General features: G+C 42.1%; 1 protein-coding gene across 1 annotated transcript in view; it reads left to right on the top strand.

Moving 5' to 3' along the window:
• LOC137290238 (potassium voltage-gated channel protein Shaw-like) overlaps nt 1-13,808 on the top strand; it is a 49,356-nt gene that overhangs the window by 26,299 nt on the left and 9,249 nt on the right. The window contains exon 2 of the mRNA XM_067820995.1: nt 7,136-7,401. Coding sequence (XP_067677096.1) covers nt 7,136-7,401 — 266 coding nt within the window. The remainder of the gene's footprint in view (nt 1-7,135; nt 7,402-13,808) is intronic.

Below are 13,808 nucleotides of genomic sequence, written 5' to 3' on the forward strand. Positions count from 1 at the left end.
GTTTGCTTACCACGCCGAGCACCCAGGTCCAAGCACGCCGAGCACCCAGGTCCAAGCACGTCAAGCACCACCTTACATTGTATAGACGTCATCGTGATCCATTCCGATAACTGTCACTTTGTCTCGTCTACAGTTTGAGTCTGTTTCGATACTGGTTATTCTCTGGCGTTCACCTTCAATATTTAAATGGACTGAGTCGATGTTTCTGCTGGTGGAATGGCGTCGTCCTTTAGGCGGTAATTAGACATGTTTCTTACAGCGACTGTTACACCCCATTTCTTCTTCTTTCATGAGTGGCAGAATTTTTTTCAAAGAAGATTAATTCAAAATGTACGCACCGTTTCTAGTACCAACAAAATCATTAAGTGTCCAGGGTTTTTGTTCATCACTGGATTGTCTGATTTGTTTATATTGCGAGGTCGCATGGCAGGAGCACTGCCGTTTGGAGGATGCAGCATTCACGTTTTATGCAAATCGTGTGAGTGACGAGTACCACCTTTATGCGAACACCTGGTGTCATCACTGATTTTCCATTTATACAATTTTAGATGCTCTTTTGATCTAATCGAGAGCTGTTGATCATTCTTTTCATTTCTGTACAACCAAAGAATAATCGTAGTTTATGAGGCTGGTACTTTCGTGACACCTTAGCACGACGAGGGTGCAAACAGGTGTTCATGTGGTGAATCGTATGACTTCCGGTATAGGGAGTAATTAATTTAAACACTGGGTGTCCCAATGAGTGATAAGTGAGTGAGTTTAGTTTTATGTCGCTTTTAGCAATTTTTCAGCAAACTCACTTCGGGGACACCAGAAATGGCTTTCACACATTGTGGGGAATCGAACCCGGGTCTTCGGCGTGACGAGCGAACGCTTTAACAACTGGGCTAGTAGCCACCCAATGAGTGAGAATATGACAATGAGGAAACAGAAACATTTCTGTCGGTTCAGCATGGGAAGAACAGTGTCAAATTCTTTCAGAGAAATTATTGTTCACTGTAAGCCACAACCTCCACGGAAAATTTACGATTTTGTTTGCTCAATACTCCGTCTCTACTTTCCGTCGCCAAAGGTGTGACGACATGAGCTGCAGGGTCGATGTGGACGTTGTCCTACTAACACCGGCGTTGTCGGCTCATTAACACCTAGTTTGGCTGATGGCAGAACCAGCATAAATGGAATTACCTTCATGCAGACGCTGGTATCGACTTGAGGGAATCTTTTCTAGGAGAGCCAAGGTGAAGACCAAGAACGACAACTCGTGCCAGCTGGAACACCCGGCACACAGATGATCACGATTGAGAAAAGCAATTCTACACCATATCACTATCAAGAGTGAATGAGTTATGTTTGTCAACGCATAAAATATGTATCATTTATATCACACTGCTTGATATCGGCTGAGAACCAGAAACAGATATTTCATCAAAACAAACGAAAATCAGAGACAATGTCTTCAAACGTGCTGATCATACTATCATAGCTTTCTGGCTTGACATTCATACATTCATACATTCATACATACGTTACCCAGAAGGTAACTATGCTTGTCGTAAGAGGCGACTAACGGGATCGGGTGGTCAGGCTCGCTGACTTGGTTGACACCGATTGGTTGTCATCGGTTCCCAGTTGCACAGATTGATTCTCATATTGTTGATCACTGGATTGTCTGGTCCAGACTCTAATATTTACAGACCGCCGCCATATTTCCGGAATATTGCTCAGTGCGGCGTAAAACTAAACTCACTCACTCACTACACCTATGACCTGTCCCCTCAAACCATGTACACCGTGAAGATGGAACTAGACTGAGGATGCTCCATCCAAAATCAAATCAAACTGTCTTGCTTTCCTTTGGAAAGATGATAGGGTTTAAAACATGTCTTGAACAAAGCGGTTGTCTAGTGGGTGAAGTGGACGCTCGCCACACCAAAGGCACGGGTTCTATTCCCCATTTGGGTACAAAGTGTGGATCCCTTTCTGGTGATTTTGCCCGAATCACCCATTTTCTCACTTAAAGATGGCGACTCGTCGGGAATATTCATGCCATGTGTTGATCTATTCTTCAGTTGATTCTGACTGTATCAGTGTATATATCAGAATATATCAGTATAGAGTGAATATGTAGATTGCTTATAGGCTAATCGTCAACGACAAAGAACAACTAGTGGCGATTATCTCCTGAAACAGGTTCCGTTCCTTTACGGTTAACGCTTGCCCAGAGCTGAGCCAATCTCAGTTAAAACATTAAGCATTTGGGCAGAACTGAACAACATAACAGATGGTGGTGTTTCTTCCATGTTCTAGAGATACACCTTCCGTCATCTTCATAAAACAATGCAGATACAGTTTATTCATACCACTCAACACTAGCTAAAGATTAATACGTTTAGACAAGATGTAAAGTTTTCTCCGTCGTCCCGTGCGGATATTCCAAATACATATTTGACTGAAACTTGTGGTTTCAATGTGTGTAATATGGGTAGAATAATTCTAAAGTGGCGTAAAACCACACTCACTCGCTGCAGAATTTTTTTAATATTGCTGAAAGTGGTCGTAAGAGTTTACACACGTAGCTAATCCCCGTTGACTGACATGTGTCATATTTCCTTCAGGGAAGGTCACAGACGATCAGTTACCAAGGTCTAGAAATATATTTATTATGGAGTGTAAACTATGACGTGTACGTTATCGTGTTTCGACCACGCTTGAAGCAGTAAACATTAACCTGCAAAGTCTGACATCTAACTGTAGCATCGTCAACAACATCCCCGACGGCGTGAACTCTAACACGTTGACAGAGGTTTATGTAAAATGAAGCTGAGAAAAAGTCTAATCGACCTAAATGAGGCGAAATATCAGACTTTGAATTAAAATTCAATAAAATGTCTTCACAATAACTGCACGTACTTAATGTTCAAATGTGCACGACACGTTACGAGCCCGTTACAACGTAATACATAACTTTCCTGTAACGTAACACCAATTTGATCATCATCATTATGCTATAACCCTCAATCCAGATTGCCAGTTTGACTCCCATCCCTCAAGCTGAAGAGGGAAATTAGTCTTATGTCCTTCAGTTGATCATCTGCACGGGCAGCACGTGCGTATACATTGATCTCGAGCTGCACGGGACTGTGGTGCTTTTTTCCACAACGATGAATTGAGCAACTCGGGAGCCTGTGTGGCGCATGATTCACTGCCAGGGATTTCACGACTTGAATCTTAATCTTTAGATCTCCAACCGAAAGGCAGAGCAGGCCGTGGTGATTGCCTCCGATCTTATCTGTGTTATTTAATTATCCCATGATGCGTGTCTGCGAGAGCTGCAGGCAATTCCCATCATTATTTATGCGTTCGTTAATAGATTATTGGGTATTAAGTAAATCAAGCATGTGTTCTAGTAAACGCTATGATGAAACGACAAAACAACTTGTTCTATTTCAAGCTTAAAATGTGTCCTTATAAGCATATACTGCTAACCAAATTTGACTACATTATTAAAACGTAATTTTCTGGTTTCACTGTTCGTCATTTTGTTTTTACGGTTCCAAATCTCCAGCTATTTGAAGACACACCTATAAATAAGTGACTGGACTTGAAAATCCAGTGATCGATATTTTAAGCAAAAATGTTTTACTAATGATTGTGAAACGGTCCAGCGAAACATGCATTAATATTGCCGAACAGTGACAAAATAGGTGACAATATGTCTAAAGTCAGAGCCTTCACTAAAGCATATTTATTCCAATTAATACTGGACGACGGATAGCTATCCTTTCCTACATCAATCATACGCTCCATGGACCCTCGGTCATGGTGTTCATTTTTATCATAAAGTAGAAGTGTGATGGGAGTAAATTCGTTGACCTCCTCAACCTCTCAGTACCTTTCAGCATCTGAATCACGAGCACATGCTGACAACAAAAGTCTGCAGGTGTCAGCTGTATGGATGATGTTCCTTTGCCAAGGTTGAGAAGTTTGCAGGTTGGGTGTAAGAGCCTCCAAGACGACCCACGATCATTGCGACTACCATCTGTTAGCATTAAGGACGATGTTTCACCAAACTGATATGATTACAGGTGATCCAGGATACAAACGGCCGATACATGAGACAACCTGTGGAAGGGTGAAGACCATTCTGATGAATGGACCAGGCATAACAAGATGGTCTGCTGGTCAGAAAAAGCTCTTGTTCAACATCTCTTGTGAGAAACTTACGTGATCTTCCACCAGACGCAGCTGATCTTGTTATGCAATTTATCAGTCAAGGATGTCACGGATACTCAGTGTTGTATACACATGAAATATCGGTTTATGTCGACTTGATAATACCATCCAAACACCAAGTGATTGCTCGCGCCACATAATCAGAATCTAAGTATTATTACCACGGATAACCCAAGCTGCCTGTTAGACGGTAACAGGTTATAGTCATGTGACTTTTCCCACCGGGTACCCGTTTAATGCTGGGTGAACGGGGCACTTTTAAACAAACTCACTCCTAAGGTGTGTTGGGCAGGACTGAATTCCTAGAAACTCTCAGGAGCCAAACACAGTCACTAATCCAAGCACTGTCCACGACATTGAATATCTTCTGCTGATTCGGCATCTGAGCTCTGTCCACAGGACCACTGTCAACTGACTTTTTACATGCATATCGTGGTAACACTCATGTGGCTATAGCCTGCTTTCATTAGCGGTGACGTCACTGTCTGTTGTACACACATATCTTCATGTGAGTTGAAACATTACTTCAAGAGAGAACGGGTTATTTTCGTCCACTGGTTCCCATCCCGTCGATATCAGACGCAAAAACTCCTGTTTCCATGAGACTGGAGATGATGTAATACTAGCACCATTAAGACTAGTCGGAGCACGTTTACGGGCAGACATAGTTACATTGTATTGGTTGCAATGAGAGTCATTAAAAAGAAAGACTGGTACATTTGGGAGATGAGTGAAAATAGAGGAGGCCAACAGAAAACATGATTGATGAGAATCGATTACAGCTCACGTTGTGCAGGACTGGATTTTTCCTGGTAGTATGGAGTAGAATAAAGATGTGTCTTGTAAGCATGGCCTTTTATTCTGTGAATGTGATCGGGGATATACTGCACATGTATCGGATAGAAAAACTGGAGAAAGAAAAAGTCCAGGCAGCATATGGCATATTGAGTGAGTAAGTGTGTTGGTTTTCCGCCGTTTTAAGCAATTTTCCAGCAACATCACGGCGGGGGACACCAGAAATGTTCTTCATAATGTACCCATGAGGGGAATCGAACCGAAGCCTTCGACGTGACGAGCAAATGCTTTACCCACAAGGCTACCCCACCGCCGCCTTTAATATATTGAGAGGCAATGCGTACGGACCACATTATGTGTATTGAGGTTTCGAGCGTACGGACCATTACCTTCAGTGTATGGAGAATATGGATGCACTGACTGCGGCGTAAAAAAACACTACTTACATTCATAGCTTGAGCCCATCTAAACAAGTCCCGACCCAACAAATACGTACGCAGACATGTTTATAGAATATCATGATATCAGAAGTTAACCATGAATGCGAAGTTGCTACCAGACAAAGCAAATCCCCTCAGCATACACTATTGCTGGTCTGGACGTTTTTCGTAGCCCGAAAACTGTGACAATCGCAGGAGAAATGGCGTTTTTTTACGATTCGAGTTCGAGTTAACGATAACTGGGGGACATACCAAAGGATGATCAGTGTTATGAGGCCTTGATGACGTCATTCCTCTGTAACAACCAGGCTTCACAGAGAGCCAACATGAGTAGCCCTGCCAATTCTCCTTACAAACCTCCATCACACAGTCTGCCATAGTAAGATTTCAGCGTTTAATAGCACAGAAGGCACTGCTGCTGCTGTGTGTGTATCATCATTGGAGAATGATTGATATTTGATTTTCTTTCTGGCTTTTATATCTCCCTTATTAAGTCGTCTTCTCCTCGTATTCGCTACATTAGTCGATATTGGGTTTGTAAACCGACCAGGCTTGATGTCTGTGGAAGGAAAGTTGAGTTGTATCACAAAAGGTAATATCGGTTATATACTTGTATTGTAATATAATCTGATAAAGACGTATTTTCCAAACACCACGTGATATGTGTAGTTGTAAAAGAACCATATATCATATGTATATATAGATTAAAGTATATGACATTTTATTAGCCTGTTACGTTAATAAATACGGCGTGGATGATCAAAATGGAAATAGAATAGCAGAAGAATGATTATTTCTGAATTCACGGAACGGAGTTGGTCAAACTATAAGCATCAGAAACGTGGTTTATACATCAAATGAGTGCCACACGGAACAGTTTTACCTTACCTAAGGTTATTTGAATGATATTTATCCAGGGTATTGTCAATACAAGAAGACAACAGCAAATTTAATCCATACAGTTTAGGGAGATATCTTTCTCGCAGATTCATGTGTTTCAAATAAATATGAGAAAAAAATAAATAAGAATTTAAAAAATGTCTGAAATGGTTCTTGTTCTCCATAGCATTGATATTACGGTTCAGACAGATCCTCCACAGTTGAAAATGTAGAACCGTCCCGACTCTGAGCAATGATTATGCCAAACGCGACGACAAGAACCTGACAAGATCCGGGTTAGAATTGGTCCGTTTGTGTTGACGACTAAAGAGGTTGAATCATCAGACACGACAACTTGTTTGATGTATTATGACATTAAATATCCCAGTACCGCAATTCCTCATGATTGTCTGGGCCAGACTGTCTACCGCCATGTTGGTGTTGCGATACCAACCAAGGGAAAAACCAAGAGTAAAAATCAGGAACGATGGACAGGTTACAGTTAATACCAATAGATTGTGGACATTTCACAATTAACACACACCACGTAATGGTGTGTACAGTTTATAGGTGACATTTTACGCCTGAAATAAGCTTTTACGTCAGAACCAGTCCTATCTCGGAATCTCTATAGAAATGTCACATCCAAAAGCAGTAGTTCCAAATCAGTCTTGCCTCTGTCTTGGCGATATGTCTCATTGTACACAGGTCCTCACCACAAAGTAATGATACTCAAACATGTCTACCCTGTTTCGTGTTGCATTCATTTTGCGAATCCTTTTTGACAGGTGAGCTGCACGTGCCCCTGGAGGTGTGTGGAGCTGTGGTGAAGCGCGAGCTGGACTTCTGGCAGATGAACGAGCATGAAATCAAAGCCTGCTGTTGGCGCCATTATCGCTCCTACATAGAGAACCAGAGGATCCTTGATTCGTTTGATATGTCGCTCCAGAAGGAAAGCTTCACAGTCGACCTGAACCTATTGTCAGGATGGAAGTATTGGCAGACAAAAATCTGGTTGATTCTGGACCATCCGAGAACTTCTCGTCTGGCTATGGTAAGTGGTGTATACAGCTCAATAGCAGGTGTTCCTGATTTGCTGGTCCTCGCTTACATGAGGACATCTAGCAAATAGCGTCACACCAGCTATAACCACTATATCTATGCGCTCCATCGGTTCCCAATTGCGCAGAACGTTGCCCATCCTGTTCCTCATTGGACTGTCTGGTCCAGACTCGAATATTTACAGACCGTCGCCATTCTGGAATATTGCTGAGCGCGGCGTAAAACTAAACTCACTCACTACTGCACCAGCAACGTGATAGGACTAAACGCAATGTTTCCTCAGTCTGAGGGCGATGGACTAGCCTAGTGGTCAAAGCCTCCATTTCAAAGAACTGGGTTCGATTCCCCGCATGAGAACAATAAGGGAAACCTATTTCGGGTGTCCCCCGCCATGAAATTGCAGGAATAATGTTAAAAGCGGCGTAAAACTGAACTCACTCACTCCAAAGTCTAATCCATGAGAGTCACACTTTCACACGACACAAGGATGTAGACATGGCCTCAACAGACGAAGCATCTAACAGAGCGAATCAGTAGTCGCTCGCTCTTCATGCTTACTTCAATTAAGCAGCTTGTCGCCCTATAGGCTGAACGTATCTCGATCCATATTAGGCTCATGGTAGGCCGGGTAGTCGAGATTCAAGGTTGTAACAGAGTGCTTTCGTTAAGCTCAGCCTTGTAAAAAAGACCCCAGTACATGTATAGACGATAATTACAAAATTGTATCTCCATGCATTTACATAAGACTAAACCCAATCACCTTGCCTTATCAATACTATTACACTGTCTGACCCGGAAGTCTGCGCTGAGAATCTAGTGGTTCGTCTTAGGTTGACATTAACGCTTGAGAATGTATACTCTCAGCTCACCAACAAGCCTATGAATATGTAAAGCAATTTTCACTTTAGCTTATCTGAAAGCCTAGTCTCGCGAGCTTTCTTCCTTAGCATGTGGTTTTGACTAATTACGGATCGTTTCCTCTGAAACTAATCTCAAGCAAGATGTCATCTCGGTGGTTGATGACAATAGCACACCTGGTGTTTATGATTTTGATCACATTTTCAATATGGCTGCCCTAAGCGGTTATTTACATTTTCTGAATGTGGCAATATACTGCCAGTTGCAAAAACATCTTTGTTAGGCATTGGTCGCTTTGAAACCAAAAAACTTGAGTGACCACAGAATACATTCAGATCATCGAATATACCCTTTTGTCGGCATGGAGCAATGTTCATTTATTTCTGAGTAATTGCCGCAAAATACATTAATCTTTGTGCAATGGCAGCCATGCGCACTTTTGTGGTCAAAGCATGCGTTCTTTGGCAGCACTCTCTTTTAAACACTGCGATTATGATTATCTTGTATAAATGTTGCAACTGTGAGACGCTTAATTTCCAATTACTTTGTCATGTGATTTAATTACTGGTCGTAAGATTAGCGACTTGAATCTTTGTATAAAACAGAATGAACTCACTATGACCAGACTACTGAATCTGCCTGCAGCTTAATTTATTTCCGTGCAAAAGGATAGTTGCAGAAATTCACTTACTGGAAAATGTAATCGTATACTGTACCTGATATGTACCTAATTTGCGAAATCGATAAACAAACCGCCACCCCTTACTAGCCTATACCATACTATTCCAATCCTTGCCACCATATTTACTAGTTATAACCAACTCTACTAATCCAACCTAATCACTACCCAAATCCACCTATGATCAAATACTAACTCACGACCCAAGACAAGTTCATCACTGCTCCAAGAACTGCTATTGCAGTCTAAATCACCACACTAAACAGTTCCTAACCACCATATTATCGAAGCTCTAATCACAATTCAAATTCCGCCCTAATCACATCACTAACCAATACCTAAGCAATACCTAACCTATACCCAATCAATATTCAACCCTAATCACCTTACTAACAATACCTATTCATTGTGCTGATCCAGTCCTAATCACCTCACTAACCAATACCCAATCAGTATTCAAATCCAGTCCTAATCATCTCACTAATCAATACGTAATCTATATTCAAATCCAGCCCTAATCACCTTAGTAACAATACCAAATCAATGTGCTAATCCAGTCCTAACCACCTCACTAACCAATACCCAATCAGCATTCAAATCCAGTCCTAATCACCTCACTAACAATAGCTAATCAATATTCAACACCAGCCCTAATAACAATACCTATGTCAGTGTTCAAATCCGGCCTGGTCGCCGGGTGGTTGCAATACTAATCCAGATATGTTCCTCTGAATACCGTTGTTTCCCTACAAGACAGTGCTAACGTGTCTCGCGGACATGTATGTGGATTGATGAGTCACATTGCAGCGCTCTAAAAGATGCATATGTTTTATTGATCAATAAGCCGCACTTCAAGGCAATGATTAATGCATAGGTTTTATTTATGCGTCTGTGAGTAATAGCGATGTCTTGGCTTTCTAATGAATTAAGCATTATACCGAAAACAGTGTTTGTAGTTTGTGCTGTTGTTTTTTCGGGCTTTTTCTGACCATGATCAAGTAGGTTTAAGGTTTTAAGGCCAGTTGTGACCGGTTATGTATTAACGGTTCGTCAACTTACACTATAGACCAATGTAATAGGAACGTACTAATTGGGTGGGACAGTTAAAATTGTCAGCATTTTACAGCTGGAAAATTACTGACGTAAACGAAACGTAATAGTTAACCTACAGTTTAGATACTGATGTTATTAGTTACGGGCAACATCTTAACAACTGAAAGGTTACGTATATCTAGAATAGGTGTTCCCAAATGATTTCGCTCGCTTTTGGTGATCTAGGGAGTCGTCTGTACTTTCCCACCCAAACTGCTGGTGGTTTAGGCAGATTGTTATATTCATGCCTTCCATCCATCTTCATGCCAGGTTTCAAGCGATGGTTGTACAGTGGAAGCTGTCAAAACCGGCACCTGTCTAATCCAGCAAGTTGTCAACCCCGACTTAAAATCCAAGTATCTTCCGTGGCTTGTGCATCTATCATCAGCTCTGCAATCCGGCACATTGTCGAAAACGGATTGTTTCCCCAGTCCCAATGCGTGCCGGATCAGACAGCTTCCACTGTAATCATGCTATCAGATAGAACAAATACACACTTGGAAATCATGTTGGAATGAAAAATATATGATCAAAACGAGGACTGAAAACAGTCATCGAATGCTTCAAAGCTAAGTCCCTGATCGCACCTGTGATATCGGTATAACGCGGACCGGCTGTGTCTGCAACGTATTCAAATCCAACGCGATACTGAGTTTAATTAGAGACGTAATCACATTTATCATTGTCAGTGGCTCGTCCTGCTAGACCTTTCTGTGTGACATATTTTGTGAGGCTGTTTACCTTTCTTTAGGCTCCTGGTAAATAGCATTATAATTTCACCGATTCTCTTCTGTTACATAAATATTACATACTATCCGTGTGTCGATTATTTGGTTATTACACCAGCTGTTTCCATAACTTGTTTACCCCGGGGAAGGCCACGTTAATCAACAAGTCTGGTCTATCGCCACGTGAGAGGAATCAGGAACTTAGCGTGCTGTGAATTTGTGTATTCAGCGAAGCTAGAATCGTTGAAGTACTCAGGTTATACTGAGTTGACAAATCTAGTACATGCGACCCTGGTAAAGTACGTCCGTCCTCGACAAATGCATGAGGTCTTGGTGAAGTACATGTGGCCTTAGTAAAGTTCATGGTTAGATCGTTGAAGTTCATGTCGTTGCATAGCGAGTTGACAGATCGGCGAGGCTCGGTGAGGTACATGTGGCCTTGGGGTGTTGCGTTGGTAAGGTTCATTATACCTTGAGGGCGTTCACACAGCCTTGTTGAAGTTCACACAGCCTTGTTGAAGTTCACACAGCCTGGTTGAAGTTCATACAGCCTTGTTGAAGTTAATACAGCCTTGTTGAAGTTCACACAGCTACAGCCTTGTTGAAGTTCACACGGCCTTGTTGAAGTTCACACAGCCTTGTTGAAGTTCATACAGCCTTGTTGAAGTTCACACGGCCTTGTTGAAGTTCACACGGCCTTGTTGAAGTTCACACGGCCTTGTTGAAGTTCATACGGCCTTGTTGAAGTTCACACGGCCTTGTTGAAGTTCATACAGCCTTGTTGAAGTTCATACAGCCTTGTTGAAGTTCATACAGTCTTGGAGAAAAGCACGCGGCTATGATGAAGTCCATTAGGCTTTAGTAAAGTGTTTGAGGCTTTGCTAAAGTGTGTGGAGTTCATTCGGACTTGGTGCAGTGCTTTAGGCCCTGGTGAAGTGCATTAGGCCTAAGTGAAGTATGTGAGGCCTTCCTGAAGGTCGTACAGGCTTGGCGATGTGCATGATACCTTGATGACGTGCATGCGGCTTCGGCAGAATTCATCATACCTTGGTGAAGTGCGTGATACCTTGGTGAAGTGCGTGATACTTTGGTGAAGTGCGTGGTACCTTGGTGAGGTACATGACACCTTGGTGAAGTGCGTGGTACCTTGGTGAGGTGCGTGATACCTTGGTGAGGCTCATGACTCCTTGGTGAAGTGCGTGATACCTTGGTGAAGCGCGTGATACCTTGGTGAAGTGCGTGATACCTTGATGAGGCGCACGACACCTTGATGAAGGTCATGCGGGTTTGGTGAATTGAGTTAAGTATAGTGAAGTTTATAATACCTGGATAAAGGTTATGTGGCCTTGGCGAAGTGCCTGGGACCTTGGTGAAGTACATGCATCCATTGACATATAGAGAGCGCCCTTACTTTCATAATCAATCAGTCTGTCTGATGAAATCGTGACATGTATTCCTTCTCCACGTTAAATTGATTTCTGCGGGATGAAGGGCAATCATTATGTGTGTCCATGATTTTAAGGATAATGTATAGGAATAAATCTGCTCTGTGGCTTAAATCGACATCCGCATAAAATGAAAGGCTCACTGGGTGGAGTTAATGTATTTGAGAAACAAATCGAACAATTGTTTGACAATTATTTTGTATTCAGAGTCTCGGATAACCAATATCCCCGAAAGAATAAAAGTAATTGCATGTTGAATAGAACCCATATTGTGTGACATTATTTCGGGAAACTACAGAAGAAACATTCAATCCGAGGCATCATTATTCATTGGGCATGCTCCGATTGCGTAAACCGAAGGATAAAAGCTAACTCTTTATACAAGGTTTGTGAATATTAAGTCATTATGCTAGAAAATGGATCGGTTCATTGAATACCAAATAGACATTTAGTGATGACATGACCGATGATAGACAGCAAACAGTAACAATGAACTCTTCAAAGTTGTCTGTCGACAGACTTAAGGGGATGTGAGGCTATCCTCGAACAGATGGTATGTTTTGTCGCTCTGTGAAAGCAGCGAAAGCGAGATTGCGTATTGTTGGTGAGTTTCATTTTTCTGGCTAACGAGGTTCCTTGTTTGAAGCTAACCAGGCTTCATGACTAGTCGAACCCGGGTCTTCCGCGTGACGAGCGACACTTTAACCACTAGGCTACGTCGCCGTTCATGGGGGATATGTAATGACCCAGTATTGACACAGTGATATCCTCCACATCGGAGCACACATATGTGTTAAAAATCTATGGGTATTTTTATCGCTGCCGACAAAAGCCGAGTATTTCCGCATGCCTCCCTTGCCCGGGGCTGTTAAATGCACAGTACATTTCGTAACGAGGACATCTCGTGCAGTACCAAGGTGATTTCGCGTTGTTTGGACACTGGGAGGGAATCCAGGTAAAATTGATCGCTAGATTTAGTGACAGGGTATGCTTAGTTATTGCATGAACAGGTTTAAATCAATATAGCTTTGGTTTGGCACCAGGGTTTGCAAAGCAAGATGAGTCAGTGAATCTAAGATAGATCGTTTTTGACTACTCATAATTTATTTGTTGAGCCATATTAGGATGGCATCCAGGTTTTGGTCGGTTTTAAAACAAATGTTTATTGTGTTGTTTCTTTTCCTTAGTAATGTATTTGTAAGTAAATGAATTGTTTTTCCGAGATCACACTCATCAATAAAATGGTCGGCTGCCGTCTGGCCAGCAACGAATGGGAGGCACAGTCACATGACGTGAGGTCACACGACCTGAAGTGTGTTTAACGTCACGTATCGCTTTGTGAACATGGACATTGTATTCATCTAAACATTCATCAGCCATTTTGTCCAACTAATGCAATTTATTTCACTAAAGGACTTGGTCTATCCCCATAGGTTGGTCAAACTTGACTACTGACAGGAATAAATGGCGCATTACAAGATGGGATGATACTCTTGTGGAGAACTTGCCAGCTTTTGAATAACTCTCTCTGTTCAAGGAGACGCGCCTGTCGTGATGTCGTCTGAAATAGGTGCCCGGATGAAGGGGAAGACGAGAA

Source organism: Haliotis asinina, chromosome 7, assembly GCF_037392515.1.
Source record: "Haliotis asinina isolate JCU_RB_2024 chromosome 7, JCU_Hal_asi_v2, whole genome shotgun sequence".
NCBI lineage: Eukaryota > Metazoa > Mollusca > Gastropoda > Lepetellida > Haliotidae > Haliotis > Haliotis asinina.